Here is a 19,223-nt window from a genome sequence, read left to right as displayed (position 1 = left end):
GCAGGTGGTGGGTATCCTGTTCTGAGATAGCCTTGGGGACACTGTCTCAAACAGCTGCTCTCAGCACAGCACCTGTTTCAACAGACAGTAACTGATAACAGACTGGGAAAAACTAGATAAGGCTGAGAGAAAGCTGAAAGAGGAAACCAAATACACAAAACAACATTGTCTTAACAATAGATTACATCATAAATTGTGAAAACCAAAACCAAAACAAGCAAACAAAAAACAGCGTAGTCTTAACATAGAGTCATGAAGTACACCTTTTGCAACATTCAGGTGACAGGAAGAAAGACCACCAAATTATACTTACAGCCAAGAAGACAACTGACATCCACCTGCCAATCATTCCTGGCGGTTTGTCATCAAATGACTCCTCAATGGTCAAAATTTGTCCTCAGTTACCTGCCCCTTATCTGGACCTCTGCAAACATTGCTAACGCACTGCGGTCATAAAAGATTTCATGGAAAATAATAGGAAGTCATGGTCCAATGTTGTTAGTGGGAAACATGCAATCCCGACAGCCGTTACCCAGAGCATGTAGGGGCCAAAAGACAACTTATTATAGTTCCAAAACCCAAGATGAGACTGGAATACCACAAGAGATGGATTAGGGCCTGCAGCCGACCTCATGTCAAGCAGTACGAAGGTAACTGGTAGTAAACATCCCATTTTTTATCATGACGACACTTATTGATAGTCAAATAAGTGAACACAGTTATCCCTGATTTTATGTGTGCATAAAAACGTTGCAGTAACTGCGGTATTTAAAGTTAAGCACATTTTTATACTGTTCATTTTTAAACATTTTTCTGAAGGCAGATTTTCACAAACTGGCATTGTTTAAGTCATTACTCGTCTATTTTGTATGTGCAAAATGCGTCCAACACAGCTTTCACACTCACATCCAATGAGACTGTGTGCCCCTCTTCCTCTGACTGCGAAAGACCTGGGTTGATTTCTCCATTGTTTCCCGCATATAACCTTACAGAACTGATGTAGAACTTGCTGGAGAATATTTCTGCCTGTTGTCTTTGCATCAGTGTTGGCTGATAAGATAAAAATCATTCAGATGTCTCAGGTAACACATTGAGTTTCACTACCTATGCAATTATAACACCTATTTGTCGGAGGTTTGCTCTATTCCCACATGGGGCAGAGCCGGCGTCTGCCGGAAATTCAGTCCACAGTTTACTTTGAAAATTCAATATCAGTGGATGTCATGATCTATGGTCTCTGATAGTTTTAGCAAGGCTTAGAGCTGCAGTGGGTAACATTTATAAAAGCAGTTTTTACATATTAAAACTCACACCCTTTCTCTCCCCTTGTACATGTTGTAAATAAACATATTACTTTCATCCTGCTGTCTTTGTATGATTCTGCACGTGGGTTAAATGACTCTCTCTGACTATTCTTGGATGTGGTGTTCAGACAAAGTTTTCTTCCCTGACATTTACCGAGTTCTTCTGAGCACCTAAAAAAGAAAAAAGCCTTATTTTTTCTTCAGGTAACCAGTGAATTAGTCATGTAATTACTGTGGACTCCTAGGCTGCCATGTGTTATTACTTTTTCTTTCTTTTTCTTTTTAAATCAACCTTCCTTGGCTTACACCATTCGGCTTCATTCAAACAGAAAAGCTGTTCAGCTGTCAGAAAAGCTGCTAAAACAATCCTCCAAAAGTTATATAGTCCTCCTTTTACACCATGGGTTTTCTCACCGTGAGCTTCAAAATCATTCGGGAAGCTTTATTTCTCTACAGAAACAAGCATGGCTGTGCTGTGACCTTTTGTCACATAGGTCACATGCTGCTCTACTGATAATCCTGAGCTAATGCTCTCAACCTCATACAGATTTTTCTTCCACTGTCATGAAGTGCGGTGGTGTGAGGTGGTGAGGCAGGTGCAGATGACCCAGGTAGATGAGAGATGGTATTTTAATAATAAATCATGCTCCAAACAGTCCACAAGGTTCTGGCGGCACAGCTGAGCAGAAGCCAGGGCTCATACCGGTAGCAACAGAAAATATCCGTGGCAAACAAACGGGCAGACAGAAATGACGCGAGAAGCGACGAGGACCCAACAGAGACGCAGAAACACAGGTGACATTAAATACACAGGAGGTAATAAGGGAACGAGACACACCTGGGAGCAATCAAAGGGAAGACAGGACAACATGGAAACTCAGAAGACACGGAAACTCAAAATAAAAACATAGAAAAACACAGATTCTGACATCCACTGTGTGGTATTTCTTGGTGTAATTGAAGTTTTACACCTCCACAATCAATTTCAGCCTTACAAATGAAGGAGAAAACGCTGTTGTATAAGAGACATTTGACAGTAATCAAACATGAAATGGGACAAGGAAGATGTGCAACAAAGGTCCTGCAGTCAGCAATTAAAACACCTGGATGGCAACATTAGCTTTATGGGTGTAGTGAATTAACCATGGAAACCACAGCATGAGCATTTTTCAATCAGGTAGAATGGCTTATTTCACAAAACAATAGACAGAGCTAGGGAAGTATGTTTTATTGTCAATGTAAGGGGTTCCAACCATTTTCAAGTGTACACCCATGCACACACACATATTATTGAGTCACCCAAGCACAAACACCAAAGTTTTTTCTTTTTCCATTGGAAATACTGTGGTTCTTTGTTCCGTAATCAGTGGGTTGCCAATTCCAAACTTGCTCCATCTGTCTCAGTTGTTGAGCCCTTGGCAATGACCCTTCACCCACCTTGCCTACTGGTGCAGGTTAGTAGGTCAAAAGCCCCGATGGCAGATGCAGCGCATGGCAGCTTCCACTCTGTCAGGCTCTCTCAGGGCTTGCCACCATGTGTGAGTGTGTGCATGAATGTCTGAATGTAGTGTGACGTACTTTAAGGTCATCTAGATTTGGAAAAGTGGTATGCAAGAATAGGCCATTTATAAAAGATCGACGAGGTGATTACAGCAAGGTTCTGAGGCTGTTTTGTAAAAGGTACAGACTGCAAAACTGCACACGTCAACGTCCTTCTGAAAAACCACAAACCACCCCGAGTTCCTCAGCAATCCCACAGTGAGTGCAGCACACTACTGCTCACAAAGCACACAGAACTTAAGTTTCTGTAATCATACACCTTGACCAGTGCTGACAGACGTGGCCTGGCATCACACACAGTAAACAGAAATGCTGCCACTACAGAAGCACAGGCGTGCACTTCCTTGTTGATGGACTGCAGAAACCCACTCATATCTTGGCCCATTTTTTTTTCTGTAATGAAGTCTTTAATCTTAGATGTGAAGGGGGGTCTTTGGTAGCATTTTGTAATGTTTAGAAACTCCTAAGAAACCTGTACAGTTTTTTAAGTTACTTTTCACAACAGTTTTTTATTTCCTAAAGTTTATTTTACAGTACTGTAGAAACATTAAGGTTGTGTAAAAGATCAATTAAAGCCAAGGTGGCTCAGCCTTCAACTAACAGGCACGCAAAAGCAGAAGAGTTGTACTGTTTTTGTCATTCCTGATAAGCTAAGAATACACAGATCATTTGAATCAGTTTTCCGTTGAAACACTAAGTTGAGCAATTGCTTCCTGCCAAGTATACGTCAGCTAAATCTTTACAAAAAAAACCTAACAAACGTCTGGCCATTTTGACAAACAGAAATAGTTTGACAGAACATAATAAAGCAATGTCTTATCGTGAAATGGAAACCAGTTGTATTTATTCATACTTCTTCCTGCTATCAAACTTCTGCGTTTGTCTGGTTTCTCACACCTTTTGAATGAAACTTTCCTGAACCTGAACGGGAAAATACTAACCTTGCACTGAAACATGCATCACTGAAAATCAGTTGACTTTCATCATCTGAAGGATGAGTTCACAAGACAAGCTTGCATTTTCATTGTTAGATCAAAATAACAATAAACATATGAATGTTCCCACAGATTAGCTTGTCTCATTTCCATTTTAAGGCATAACCGTGTCAGGAGGTCATTTTATGATGACTTATTTAGGAATGTATGTTTTCAGAATGCATGCAAAGAGGAAGAAGAAAATAAAAGTGAACTTTGTCCTTTACTCTTATGAAGGTTGCATAAAATGAACTGCGCTGTACAAAGCTTGGAAAAACAAGAAAACAAAACAAAAAGAAAACATAGACTGAGGTGGAAAGAGATGACCCCCAGAAGGCTAAAACCTTCACTCTTCCCCTGACAGACTAGCTTGAAAACTAAAAAAGCACATTACTCAGACCCTCCTACTACAACAGACACCACGGCTCTCACTTCCGGTGTGGAAAGCAATTTTTCTTTTTTTGAACGTGTGTGGGGTTCTAATCAAGTGTCAGCCGAAGAAGTGTCAGCTACACCAGATGCTGGTGGTGCAAGAAAAAACTGTTTATATATTAAAAACATAGAGCAAGAAACTTCTCTATTTGTTGCATTTCTAAGAAAGCAGAGCTAACAGATAAAGAGGAAATCAGAGAACTGTTGGACCCTACACAGGTAAGAAAACAAACAATACAGCTTGTTGTTTGATGGTTAGACAGGATGTTCCTCTGTAAAATAATTTTTAAGTTTACACATAATTGCTTACTTTAATTACATGCAACGATTTGAGGGTGTAAACTCTTCTATGCTTTAAATGTAAATAAAAAGTGTTTTTAGTGATCTAGAAAGGTCACTACTGCTTATCTAAACTCAGATTTTTCATAAAAAAGACTCATTAGAAATAAGCTCTAGTGTGAAAACCACGATGCTGTTAAATGCGCTTTGTTTTTAGGTGGGATGATGAATTTCTTAAGATATTGCTGCATCGACTGTTCGTTGATATGTTGCATCTTCTGGATTTTCTGGCCAGCAGGTACAACTTCCTTTTGAGTAGATCATGAAAGATGATTATATGCACAATTCAGTTTAAAACTTTTAAACCATTATTAGTTTCTCCATGTTGTGTTAACAAGAAGCCTGACTTTCTTGTAATTCTGTAAATTGGTCGTAGTCGATAGTTTTCAGAAGTCCATCAAGTTTTTCTTTAGACTGTAGTTTATTTTGAGAACCGATGAGATTCATCATCCCTCAGTTGATTGACTCTATGTCAACATAAGCTTAGCTCTTTAAGAGTGACATTGTTGGTGCCAATCTTTGTTGATCTTTTGGCTTTGGTTAAGAGATAAACAACACATGTTGGTATGAAGGTAGATTGGCTGGTAACAAAATGGCTGAGGATCCAATTCTAACTCTGTTTCCTGTTAAGTCATTGTTAATATTGATAGATATTGGCAAAGTGCTGAATCATCCCTTGACTTAAGGAGACGTATTATGCCTCGATCAGTTATACTTCAGAGTAAAACCATTTAAACAATAATCTAAAATTTCAAAAATGCACAAATAAAAAGTTTTCAAAACACCTTTTGAAAGCAAAAGCAGCTATTAATCAAGATGACTTTAAAAGATTAAGAGAGAGTCAGGCTCCTTGGAAACTAAATATTTAGATGGTAAAATGTTTGATAATCACAACATCTTTGGTTTTACGTATCTGATTGTTGTTTTGTTTGAACCGATTTGTTTTACTTTTGCTTCTTTTTCCTACTTCTGTGACTGACTTTCGTTTCCACATTTTTGTTCTGTTGCGGCTCTGGTTTCTCCTGCTTTTTTCGTACAGCATTCCCCCATTGTGGTTTATGTTCTGTCAGGAAATTTCTGTTTCATTTTTCATTTATCAAGTAGTAGGTGATAGGTAGACTGGCACCTCCAACACACTATTTTGTTGTCTGACATAGTGGGAAGGTGAAATAAAGTCAGCCAAGATGTCATGAAGAAAAATTAGGAGTTTGACAAGTCTGGTTAATCTTTGGGAAAACTTTAAAGATTCTTAAATGTGCCATGTTCATGTTTTCAGACATGATGGGAATGCAAAACCATCATACCGCTCATGAAGGAGGTTTTGTGTCCCAGAGATGAACATTTCATGACAGAGTCATTATCCAGAAATATGGAGACATTCATTATAAGAGATATGTCCTGCGGTCAGATGTTGTGGCACTGTGCTCATATTTGGAGGAAAAGTGAGGAGACTTGTGATTCTTGGAACACAATGATAGTTGTGAAGCATAGGCGTGAAAGCAGCATGTTGTGGGGCTGCAGGAGGAACTGCTCCATTTCATAAAGTGGATGGTAGCATGAAGAAAGAACAATATGTGGAAATACTATCTAAAGACACCAGCTAAGAAACGAAAGCTGAAGTGTAAGTGGCTCTTCCTAATGGACAATGACCCTGAGTAGAAGGCCAAAGTGGTTACAGAGTGATTTAAGGACAACAATGTTAATGTTTCGATGAAACTGTCACAAATCCCTGATCTCAAATATATCAAGAATGAACATGTAACTCATGAAATTCCTGGGAATTCATGTGATGAAAGATCAGTCGCAGTCTCTGCATGTCCAACCTGGTTAAAAGGAGAAAGCCAATGTCTTCACTAACAAACCAATGTTCAAGTTATCATTAATCAAAGGTAGCTCCAAACACTTTCATTTTTAGGCTTCATTTACAGGAAATCACTATTTCACCATTTTCTAGTTATAGTTAACTACTACGCTATAATATAGTATACTATAGATTATGCTATACTGCAGATACTTGATAACTTTTTAAGCTTTACTGACATTTATTACATGTCTTTTTGTGCAATGTAATTCCCCTTAGCATTGTGTATTGAAGCAGTGCTGACTGATAAACAGTAAATTTTTAATCTTGAGACACTTGTAGAGGGATAGCCAAAATATATGACCCAAGTCATGCAGCTGGCAGTGCTAATGAGAAAATGTATGTAAATTTAGAATATTTAAGACATTCATAAAGAAATATCTCACATATTCTTTCTCTTAAATATTTGTGTTAATTCCGACTGTCTTAAAACAATAGAGGTTTGGTCTGACTTAAGAATGAGACAAAAGGTGTCTGTATCTTGCACATAAACCTTTAGTTTCAACTCTATGCATTATTTAGAAAAGTTCAGTTAAAGTCCAGATTTATAGTAAGCCAAACTGAGAAGTTGTGGTTACTCTAAAAAATTATTTTATTAGATGTTCCTCCAATAATATAAGTTTGAACTGTGTTCTTGAGTTGAAAGAGGACAAAGCAACAACTTTTTACGAGAATACTTTGGAGAGGGTTAGCTAAACATTGAATATCTGACCCAGGTTTGATCAAGTGATCGTTATAGAAAACTGAAAAAAGAAACAGTAACAAATAGTAATATGCACAAGTACAACAAACTCTTCATCTTAACAGATGCAGGAGGCATCCTAAATGGCACACTGAGTACAGTTCAAGATGTAATGTTTCACAAAATGAGATTCATTTCTACGCTTTTTGATGCACCAGCAAGACGGAGAAAAAGTGACGGCTACTTTTTAATTTTTTTCACTCTGATGTTACTCTAATTGTTCTTATTGTTATTAACTATTGTATGGTCACCATGGTTATGGTCAACCCTACGTAGTCTGAGTTGTTATCAGATGAAGTTTTGGTGATAATCTGTTTCTATGTTTTCATTTCCTCTTTTGGTTTGTTCGTTCAACAAAGCTTCTAGTTTGTGTTTTTAGATTTGTTTTCTCTTTTTATTATTATTTCTTAGTCAGTGCAATCTAATGACATCCTTTTCTTTTGCACAGAAGCCAAAACGATCACACAGGTGGCAGGCAGCAGAGTGACCCTGAACTGTACCGACTCAGAAAAAAACATAACCATAGCCGCTTGGAAATTTAATGGAAAGAATCTTATCTCCTTCAAAAGTCCAAAACTTAAACTTAGGTTCAATGAAAGTGACCGCCTTAAAGTAGAGATGTCTGATTTAGAAAGTGAGCGATATGCACTCATCATAAAAGAAGCCAACAAGACACACGAAGGAAACTACACTTGCGAGATAACTGCAACTTCAGGAGTTTTTGATGAGGTCCAGGAGCTTATAATTACAGGTCGGTAAAATCTTCTTTAATCACCCATTACAATCAGGAACAAGAAAGAACAGACATTAAAGTGAATGACTAAAGTTATTAAACAGTTAAACTACGTTTAAGGGTGTTTTTTCATTCTGGCTTTTGGTTCTTTCCTCACTAAACCTTACAGGAGAATTTCTTTATCAAAATGCATGATAAGTATAGGACTCATCAAAGCATAAATAGAAATGTTTTTTTTAAGAAACCACAGGAAGAAGCCTGTCTATAAGTATTTAAGAGAAAAAAACCCGCATCCCACACACAAACACGCAACAAACTTTTCATCATGATATATAAACCAAAAGGAAACTAACATGAATTGCTGCCCCCTGTTTTTCATTCACAGAAAGAAACACCAACATACTGATTATTATCATCTCAGCTGCTGTCCCTTCTGTATGTTTCCTAATATTAATATCTGCTTTAGTCATTCTGAAACAAAGAAAAAAGTAAGTCCTTACTGTTGGAGTTTTGATCATGACAACGAGGTCTTCCTGGGTCGAAACTAAATTTCTGTCTCTTTCACAGGAACAGATCTCCTTCAGAAATACGGGTAAATCTAACTTTAGAATTTATTAGTAATGTTTTATTCACTTTTAGGAACCAAAGTGTCAAGTACATTGTTTGCTCAATACTTCATGTAATTTAGGAGAAACAGTGACTAAAGGACGATGGTGTCACTTCATACAATTCCTGTGCAACCTCAAACTCCCGAATAATTTTTTTGTATTTTTTGCAAGTTTGCAAAAGGAAAACAATATTTGTATTATAGAAGGATAATGCATGTTTTCCAGTCAATAAGCAAATCTTTACTTTGAGAAAAAGAGGAAAATATCAAGCTGAGTGCTTAGAATACATTACAATATAAGGTGGAACATGGATTTTATAGCAGATACTGAGAGATTTTAAGGGCAGATTTCTTCCATTCTTAATCATTTTAGGTCATCAAACCAGTCCTATCAGACAAGGTTAACTGGAGTAAATGCAAAATGTAGATTTCAAATGATGATTTTAACTATAAGTGCAAAGATGCGCTCCTCACCAAGCTGGCATTGTTAAAATACTAAGGCCCTTCTTGTTAAATTATGAAAATACTATTGAGCATATTTCACTTTCCACACCCATACCTGATTACTGACTGAGCTGTAGTATGAAAAAGTCCTTTAAATAAAACATGTCTGACAACAGACAGGAAGTAGGCGAAAAGCTTTTGCCCCCACCAAAAGAGATTTAAGGTTTAGACAAACCTAATGATTAGTTTGCATCAGGTTTGCATAAACATTGAACCTTTGAACCTTCTTTCAAAAAGAGAACAGCATGCTGACATTTAAGCATAGTGGTTGAAATGTGGTGATGTGTACCTTTTAGTTGCTTTATCATTCATAATTGATGAAAACGAGGATTCTGACTTCTAACCAAAAATCCATTAGCAGAATATCCAGCTCACTCGTTGACTGAACTGAAACAATTCATGTTCTTTCACTGCACATGAAAGAAGTTCATGTGCAGTGATGCTAAATGCAGTTGTGTCAATGCGTTATTAGGTGTGGATGCTTCCTATTATAGAAAACCAAGTTGTTGTGGATTGCTTTGTGTTTATTTTTGTATTTTTACCAAAATAAATGTAATCTGAAATAGATTACAGATTAAATTAAATTTGTAATTTTAGCTACTTGGGTTACCATTATCTGATTAAAGCATTTGTAAAGAAGAAAGTAAGTTTTTCTTGAACATAGAAAGTTGTTCTGAAAAGAACTTATGAATCATCTGACTTCTGTTTTGTTCCTCTTTTTACAGCAGCAAAAGCAAGTGGAAGATATTTATGAAAACCGTTTGGAAATTCAGCGCCGCCAAGCTTACCTTAACAAACCCTGATGTTGCTGCTGTTTACACTGCTTTCAATAGAACATTATTTACAAGGGACACAATGTTCTAAATTTACCTTCTTCTCTTAAATGTCACCTTTATGGTGGTAGTTATGAGTCTCTGACGAGGAAACATGACAGAGGCAATATTTGTTTTTCCAAGGTTAAACAGAACAGGTTTCAGTATTCCACACAGTTTGCTCTGTGGCTTATCTCAGTTATTGCTGGCTTTCTACAAATATTTAAATTCATTGCACTTTTGGACTTTACATTACACAGCTTCTCTTTTCTTCCTAGTCAAAAGAGTTTTGATATAAACCATGACCACTGACTATTTTTGGATTTAAGTGAAACTACAGTGGGATTCAAAGGCACATACTTTGAATTACTCAACATTTTTGTCATACCCCTATTTGGTCATCGGGCGAGAAGCAGTACATCTTGGTCAAGTTGTTAGTCTATCACAAAGGCAGCCAAAACTCCATGCAGAAAGAAGTCTGAAGTCTCCATAAAGCGTTAACAAAAACATAACATATTTTTGTTGCATTTTTATTTTATGTGATAGACCAACACATTGAAGAGAATTACTGGGATGGAAAGGAAAAAGATAGATGTTTTTCAGTTTAATTCCCATAAATCAGTCTGAGAGCATTGCAGAATAATGAACACCAAGATGGCATGCATATCAGGACAAACATGTGGAAGAAGATGCTCCGGTCAGATGGAACGAAATTGAAACTTTTTTACCCCAATTTGGGTAAAAAATTGGGTTCACACCATTCTTTAAGCTTGGTACATATTGTGGGATTTCAAAAATTGTACAGGACTGAAACGCAGCACACTGTGTAACCTCAGTGTAATAACAACTCTTGCCAGACTGGAAAATGGAAGATGTCAATGTCCTGCAGCAACATTACCTCCTAAAGGCCAGTCAAATATATCAGTTTATCATTGACAGGACAGATTTTATATCCAGTTAAACGAAGCACAGTTATCGTATTATTGGGGTTCATCTCTGATGTACTTATTGTTTGAGGGAGACATTGAAAAGAGAAATAGGAAAGGGTGGTGGAAGAAGACATGGCTAAGCAATTGAGAATCTGTGGAAATGCTTTAGGAGGCATGAAGAATTAAAGACAAAACCCCAAAAAAGTTAATGTGGGTTAGAGCAGGTGTAGACACAGGACCAGAGGTGGTTTTAAGATTTTCTTTGATAACCAAACAGTGCAGCATTTTCTTCCTGCTTCATATTTGTGCACTACTTTGTGTTGGTCTGTCACACAAATTCCCCCCAAAACACATTAGAGACTGTGACCTAAAATGTTCAAAGGTGGTGAATGCTGTCGCAAGTCAATGTGGCGTGTAACAGAAGGAACCATTTTAACAGCACAAAAACCCAGCTTATGAAAAGTAGTATAATGTGCCAAGATCCCATGTGTGCTGAAGAGGGCCTCCTTTAACACAATACAGATAGCATAACAAGGAAACCAGTGGGCATTTCTGTTGAAAGGCATAATGTGATACTGTAGCAGTTATTAAGAGAGTTCAATGGAAATTATTGAAATAAAAAGTAACTGCCCTTCAAACTGTACCAGTCAAATTATTTTTAGTCAGTTTTTTTTCTACAGGTATGAAATTGCACAAAGTAGCAGCATTAGAATATAAAGAGTTGATGAAAGTTCTGTTCAATCAACAAAGACAATGGGTTTGTTTTTTTTAGGTTGTTGGTTGAAACGACGTTCCAGACAAAGACACATGAAATTAAAAAGAAGCTGTAAAACATTACTTTTGGCAAGCAGCATAAATAAAGTTAACAGGTGCAATCACTGTCAGAACTGACAAATAAGCATTCTTTCCTAGCATAACCTTGTAGCACTCCCCAGTTTCCATTTTTCTGTCAACACACACCCCATACCAGCCATATCTGCACAACACTCAGGAAAATCTCATAACTTATTTCCTCTAACCATGTGATGTGAAGACATCACATCAACCTTGTGATGGCTTCCTCTGATGACTGAAGTCAACTGATAGTTGCATAACTGAGTGACTTTAATATTGAGACTGTTCACCTACGTCACACTTGGTCAGCTATAGCTCTACTTTTACATATGTCTATTTTCAAAGGTGTTGGGTGTGGGAAAAAAAACAAAACTGAGGCACGGATCTGTTTTTAGGTCTACTTTTAATAAAGAAGGAAGCTACAAGTAGCTGCAGAAGTAAGTCAAGCAAAAAATATGTAACCTTGTGAAACAGAATAAAAATCTATAAGATGAGGCTGAACAGAAACTACAAACCTAGAATGTAATTACGTACAGAAAAAGAACACCAAGTTTTAAACACTACAAGTGAAAATGTCTTTTCTACACACAGAACACACATTTATGAAATAAGAGATGAAAATCACACAACTTTGTCATTTTGTCAGCTGTAGGGCATTTAAATAAAAAAAAGTAACTTTGAGTGTGATGTTTGCACTCCAAGAAAAAGCTAATTATCGTTTATCAGAAATGTCATCATTGTGTGTCAAGCAGCAGCCACCTTGTTTCAGGAAATCTATATATAATGCTATTGTGATGCACAGGCTATGGCCTTTGGCTGCTTTTAGTGTTGTTGGATTGACCAACCATGAAAAATGTCTCCTGTTAAAGGGCAACAGTGTGTCCTCTCTCTCTGTGTCCTTTACTGACCTGCAAGTAACTAAGAATTTGGGAGTTTTACATGTGGTTTTGAGGTAACAGTTTTGCTGTACTACTTCCAGCGGTTGGTGTCAGACCATTGTATTTAAAACTCCTTTATGGTTTCGCGTAGACAGAAAATTGACCTCTTGTACTTAGCAGAAAACATACGAGTGCTTCATATAAGTTCAGCAGTTTATAATATCCAGTAAGTACCTAACAAGGAATGTGTACACCAAGCTGTTAAATCAACTATGTACAATTTGCTACAGAGACGGTACATTTTCCAGTTGTTTTAGCATAGAAATAACTCCAGTGTGTAACTACAGAGACCCCTAGTAGCTCAGCTGATGAGCTGAAATACAGAGCTGCTATGCAAAAAGTAATAATTTAAATAACTTTAAGCATAAACAAATATTTTAAACGTACATTTCTAAAGCTACATCAATAAACACCAGATTATACAAAAATACATAGCTTTAATACTAGGTATTGTTCACTTGTTAAAAAAAAACTTCTCTCATTGCTTCATTTGCAATGTTAAGGCACTGTTTCTTGCTTCCGGATGCAGATTTTTCAGATGTTTGCAAATTGGAAATTATGTTCGAATTAAAATCCCGAATTTTGTATCTCTTCCGGAAGAAAAGAATATATGCAAACTGCTGCTGGGCTCTCCAGAATCAAGAAAATTACTTTCAAGCTTTGTTGACATCTTCGCCGAGCTAATTAACTTTGCCACAAACTCCCACGCAGCACAGCAGGCTGGGTTTGCAGATTGGGAGCGATTGTCTAGGGAGGACGGTCTGGGGAGGATTCGGTCAAACACCAGTTATAGACTCGACTATTCTAAAATGAAATTGTACAGAATGTTCCCCTCAATATCTTCAAAATGTGATAAATGTAAGTCAGGATGGTCAAGTCCTGTCACGTCTGTACCGGTCATGCCCTGAACTCTTCCAGGATTGTGACATTTTCAGCTTGTGCTCTGAAGTGTATATGTGCATGTTGGTTCTAGTCCGTATTGCATTATTTGGATATTCTCCTTCACTTAGGAACTGCACTATTTCCGTGCAAACCACTGTGACGTACGGAATGGTAATAGCCAACAAAGTAATATTAAAATTGTGGAAAATTGACAAGGGTCCTCAGTTTAAAATGTGGTTATCTGATTTTACTGAGATACTTCATTTGGAGAAATTGCGGTATGATGTTGCGGGCTCCACTAATTAGTTCTGTAGAATCTGGCAGCTCTTTTTAGACCTTCTTTCTCAGTCAAACACTGACCCAAACACTCACTCAGCCTTTAGGATGACAGATAGTGTCATCCTAAAGTCTAAATGGTAATCAGTGCAGTATAACCAGTTATTTAGATAATTGCCCTGACTTGTTTTCATTTTATTTTATTTTTAGTAATGTCAATTTTTATTTACATTATTGTCGTATTGGTAAGAGTATATTTTTTCTTATACAGTAATTTGTTATATATATGTATGCTTTATACTCTTGTGTATGATTCATGTATGTTGTACTTTGAAAACTTAAACATATATACTGTTTAAGAGAAGAAAACTTCTGTTGATTACATTTAGTTTTTCTAAAGCAACTCTTCCAGTATTGTCTTAGTCTTATACAGCAGCAGCATTAATGTAATGTGAAAAGCACACTATGTTGGATCTGTTGCACAGCTATACTGGTGAACTTGAGACGATCTTGGTATTGCTTTGATTTTTCATTGCAGGTATAAAAGCACACACTCAGCGTATTCCTAAAGCTATGTGATTATATAGTATCTATTGCTTTATTTATTAGAAGACAAGTTCAAATACTTTACTCTTCACACTTCTGTGCAGAGTGTAAAAGGTGCCCTAGTTTACCAGCATGCTGGTTGACCTGGTTGCCATTGCTGACATCAGCAACATTTATGAAAACCAGAACAGCTTTGGTACATTTTCACACTGTAGTGTTATATCTTTCTGCTTGTGTGCTTAAAACAAACCAGACGTTTGAGTTGGTGTCACTAAATACTATTTTTAGTTTCAGTAGATTCAAACTTTATGAGAATAACAAGCGAGTTCGATGGTATTAAGAGTGACGCTGACTTCTTATCACAAATAATGTTTGCAAAAAAAAAAAAAAAGCAGCATCAGATAAAAAGGAGACAAGCATAGATAAAGTTTTTGTGTCAGGGTTTTGGATTTCTGAGTGAGATAAGGGTGAACACACAAAAAGGAGAAATCACTCTCATAAACTTCCTGTGGTGCAAATACGAGTTTTAAATCCCAGTTCACTTTAAAATCAAAATGGTGAACCGGCATAATGTTGTGTTGTTGCGTCTGCATGCAGGTAGACGGCCTCATCAGAAATATGACCTAATTTGTTAATTTTCTAAGTGCAATCTTTTTACTTTGGCTCTTGAACAACATATTTTTTTAAATTATTGAAAACAATTTTTGTTGTTTTTTTTGTTTCCTTTTTAGTAAAAAGCATTTGAGCAAAGCTAGGGCAGGTTGAGGCACAGGAAGCTTCAGGCCTAAAAAAACAACCAGAAATCTGAGTCCCTTCAGATCAAACTATGTTTCATCATTTAACACCATCTTTAAATAGGAACAAAAAAGGAAAAGAACAGAACAAAAAAAAGATTTATTCTGAAAATGGTCAGATGACTAAGTAAAAACAATTAAGGCAGCCAAATTCTGAAGAAACAAAACCCTCAGAAAATCTGAAGAACTGATAAAAACACTTTGAAAGACTTCAAGTCCAGGTTTTTGAAAACCTTATTTAAACAAATGAGCGACAACTCAACACTTTCCAATAATCCAACGGAATTAATAATAGTTAACTCAAATTCTACAAATGAATGCAATAACACTCATTTTGCCTTCAGAAAATAAATAATGCTGAACCATTGACATTCTGGGAAGAAAAAAAAAATTATACAACTTAAGGATTAAACATAAAAAAAAACACTTAAAATATGGAACTAACCTAAACAAAGCCTGTAAGAGGTGAGGTTGACTAAGTATGAAACTTGCTCATATGCAGTCTCAAAGTAAACTATTATAATATGGAGTGTATTATAATATACAGTATAACAAACATCCGTATCAGGGAGCATAGCTGTGTCATTGTTTGTATTTTTCAGTCACTGAAAGAGTGAGTACACCACAACATAATGTCTCATCAAAGCCTTAAAGATTTAGACGATGAAGTTCAGCATAACTGCTAAAAATAATATCCATAAATATGTTAGTGGAAAACCATTTGCGTAACGAAACTCTAGTTCACCGACTTCCTTCCTAAATAAACGACATCCTTCACAGTTAAGACCACATCCTTCAGTTATTAATGCTTGGAGGTTACGGTTGGTGGCACTTTAAAGCACAAGGTCAGGTTTCTCAGTTGACAGCCACAGTCACAGCGATAAAGAGGATGCTTGACCCAGAGAGGATGGGAATCCTTTTTCTGTTTAGCGTGGGATAGGGAGTGTAAGTTAGGAAGAAAAATACATAAATAAGGTTTAATTGATCAACAAAATTCTTGGCCATGATAGGATTAGAGTTCTGTTTTGGTAGCCAGGTTAATTCCCAACTAACTAAATGCCAAGTGCCAATAATAGAACGTCGTGCTATTGAAGGAGCAAGAACTGATGTGGCACAAAATATCCCATAAAGCCTCAGATGGAAACAAAGCCGTCATGCACCCTCTGATCAAAACCAACAAGCAAGGTGGGTGGAGTGTTTTGCTAATGGACACAATGACAGAGGCAGTAAGAGCGGGAATCGAGTCAGCAACCCAGCATTCTGTTGTTTCAGGCGCTGCCAAAGATCCTAAAACAGACAAAACAGGTTAGCCTAAAATTAAATCTCCAAAGATTTATTGGAAATGAGGGAGAAGGTGGGCTACTGTTAAAAACAAAGTTGTTGAATTACACCAAATAAAAGAACAACTCAATAAATTATACTTAGATAATCCTTACATTAAAAAGGATTTTAAAACGCACCCATTTATATGCAAATGTAACAAAAAAAAGGAAATGCATTGCGGTGCTATGGCTTACAAGTTTATATTGCAGTATCTGCTTGGACTTCTTGGGAACCAGCTCTTTCCCTATGGTTATAGTGAAGCGTTTTCATTTGCTGCATCGTCTGGTGAGGATGTTCGTACTGCTTCTCTGTCAAACCGTAGAAATCTGACAAGTAAAAACAAGACATAACATGAGCAGCATGAATTTAAAATGGCACCAGAGTTAATGCTTAAAGGCTGTTGTAGCTTTTACCTCGGAAGTTTAACAAATCCACGTTTGTGCAGAAATGCAGCCAAGCCAGCCGCCAAAACAATCAGAAAAAGAATAATAAAAAGAATCCAACTAGTAAGGCAGCTTGTTTCTGTTAAACAAAACACAAAGGTAAAACGTTAATTAAAAACTTCACTTTGTTTGACAAACTGGTAAAATGTAATATATGATTTACATAAATCTCACAGAGCTCAACATGTAGCTTCTCCTAGAACTTAAAAACAAGAACTGCACCAGAGCAGGATATGGTGCCCACAGAGCCAAAGACTACAGTGCAGGACCAAAAGCTGATGCCTACATTTTTGCCTGTCTAAAATATCCTGTGGTTTGAGAGTTATTTAAGGGAGAGTCTGGGTTGGCATGTTATTCTACTTGCACAAACATAGTGCTCCAGAAACTGATGTCTCTTTGTTTGAGCAAGTGTTTCAAGTATTCCCCTCTGAAGTCAAGAGGCCTTCAATTAACTGCAAAAAAACCACAATGGGATTTTGATGAAAACTTTGACAACTATTTCCTGAAGTACTGCAGACAACTAAGGCAACAGTGAGCCCTGTTTGTCTTGGTTGTTTAAAATGTGTCTCATTCTCCAATTTCTACTCCTTAAAAAAAACAACCTGTGCTATGTTTTTTTAAAAATATTTAATGAAAGTAAATCCGATTAAATCACTAGTTGCCACTGGACCGCTTAACATCAGGCAGCTGACAGAAATGTTTGATCTGATAAACTATTTCCTTGTGTTCAAATGAACATTTTGGTATGTAGTTTGTTTGTCAAAGCCTATTCATCTGTGTGTTGTTTTTTTTTTTCATCATTTTTTGATTCACTGGCTGATCCTCATAACATGCTATGAAAGGTCACACAGATGGAAACCCAGATCCAGGCTGATTACATAAAGGGGCTCCTGACAAAGTTTACTAGAGTGCACATTTTGTTTTTCTAAAACTTAAATTATATTGTGATTTTATATGGTAGACCAATACAAATTGGAGCACAATTGCAAAGGAAAGGGGGGGGAAAAAATAATGTTTTTAAATAAAAAGTTTATTTCAACAAACTAATTAGTTAATAATATTTAGCCCCCTTCATCTATTGCAGAAAAACTGAATCATTTGGATGTTTTTGTGAGCTTTTTCAAGTATTGCCACAGATAAGTCTGAACTGTCATTCTAGCACAAGAATGACCTAAACTGTTTCATTCAACATCTGGTTGTGTGCTTGGAGTCTCTGTCCTGTTGTAGGTTCTCTTCTAGTATAACGCTATATTTAATTTCAGGGTCATTTCACAGACTACACTACCGCACAAAGAGATCAAAACAAAACTTAAAACAGGAATGGCCGCAGTGACTCCCACCCTTCAGCCCTGAACAGTAGCCTTTTGATAAGCAGATACCTTTATCCTGCAACATGACCAAATCCTTTGACTTCAACTACAAAGATTTCACAGTTGGACTGGACACAGTCCCCGCACCATTAGGGAACAAAAACAAAACACACAAAAAAAGTGTTGGGCTTTTAAATAATATAATAAGATTTTATTATATACAAGTTGTATATAGTTGAAGCTCCAGTGCTATCTCCTCTACATAAACCTTTTGAAATGTTTTGAATTTATTTATTTTAACAAACAATAAAAATGAAACAGGGAAGCTCCCGGTCAAAGAGCCCGTAGGTCCAGAAACCTACTGAGAACAGCTTCAGGAACAGAAACACATTTTGTGTTAACAATAGAGCAAAAACCTCCAAATGCAAAAATCTCCAGCTGTGACGGAAGGACAGGGAGGGCAGAAACTCAGCAGATAGAAAAAAACAACTCGCTTTGATTTTTGTCCTGATGAAGGACTTTCAGCCTGCAGCTGCAGCAGAATTTTCTGTGCCCTGATAACACCCTTTTCTTTTAGAAAGCAAGTGCAGCAAGTTTGCTTTGACTCAAACTGTTTTATTTTTTTTCAGTTGGAACTGCAACCAGTAAAAACTGTGGAGCAAAAGTAAAAATAGGTTTGAAAATAAAATATCCTGTCTGGAATATGTGGGCCTGTGACTTGCATAAGTACTTCCAGACGTCTTTAGTTTGTCCTGTTACATCAAAACAACATAATGGTTTTCTTTCAATCTTATGCGAGAAGCGTTTCACAAGGTTATTCTGCAGTAAATAGGGACTGAGCGTGTCTCCTCCTCACTCTGAATTATTTTTGCTTTATTATTTGAGAACCATCTTCTCTATCTATATTGAAAAACATTGCAGTCAAGTCTGAACAGTTACATCCTCTGGGGTATGCACTAAATTTCAAATTAAAGACTGAGGATCCAAAAGGATTTAGTCATCTTAACATCAAAAGAAAGGATGTAAGATTTTAAAATGAAGGGGATTAGTTTCACAAAGGCCTGTTATTCCTCCAGAAGC

The 19,223-nt window shown here is 36.8% G+C and overlaps 1 protein-coding gene and 1 long non-coding RNA gene across 3 annotated transcripts in view; one reads left to right on the top strand and one right to left on the bottom strand.

Annotated features, from left to right (window-relative positions):
* LOC102216392 (poliovirus receptor homolog) overlaps nucleotides 1–19,223 on the bottom strand; it is a 53,857-nt gene that overhangs the window by 7,068 nt on the left and 27,566 nt on the right. The window contains exons 6-7 of one of the 2 annotated variants that reach the window (XR_002753039.1): nucleotides 16,804–16,912; nucleotides 16,585–16,716 (exon numbers count right to left, since the gene is read on the bottom strand). Coding sequence is in view for 1 of the 2 variants with exons in the window: in XM_023336631.1 (XP_023192399.1) it covers nucleotides 16,641–16,716; nucleotides 16,804–16,912 (185 nt within the window). In the remaining variant the exon portion in view is untranslated. Of the gene's footprint in view, nucleotides 1–12,017; nucleotides 16,717–16,803; nucleotides 16,913–19,223 lie in introns of those variants that run through there. The other variant, XM_023336631.1, reaches the window with a different exon arrangement.
* LOC111609282 lies at nucleotides 2,272–14,664 on the top strand. Its single transcript, XR_002753040.1, has 6 exons — nucleotides 2,272–4,489; nucleotides 4,767–4,847; nucleotides 7,661–7,963; nucleotides 8,331–8,433; nucleotides 8,513–8,537; nucleotides 9,782–14,664. It is a non-coding gene; the product is annotated as an uncharacterized LOC111609282 (long non-coding RNA).

This window comes from Xiphophorus maculatus, chromosome 7 (assembly GCF_002775205.1).
Source record: "Xiphophorus maculatus strain JP 163 A chromosome 7, X_maculatus-5.0-male, whole genome shotgun sequence".
NCBI classification, from domain to species: domain Eukaryota; kingdom Metazoa; phylum Chordata; class Actinopteri; order Cyprinodontiformes; family Poeciliidae; genus Xiphophorus; species Xiphophorus maculatus.
The sequence above is the reverse complement of the archived record's forward strand: the minus strand, read 5'-3'. Positions and strand labels throughout refer to the sequence as shown.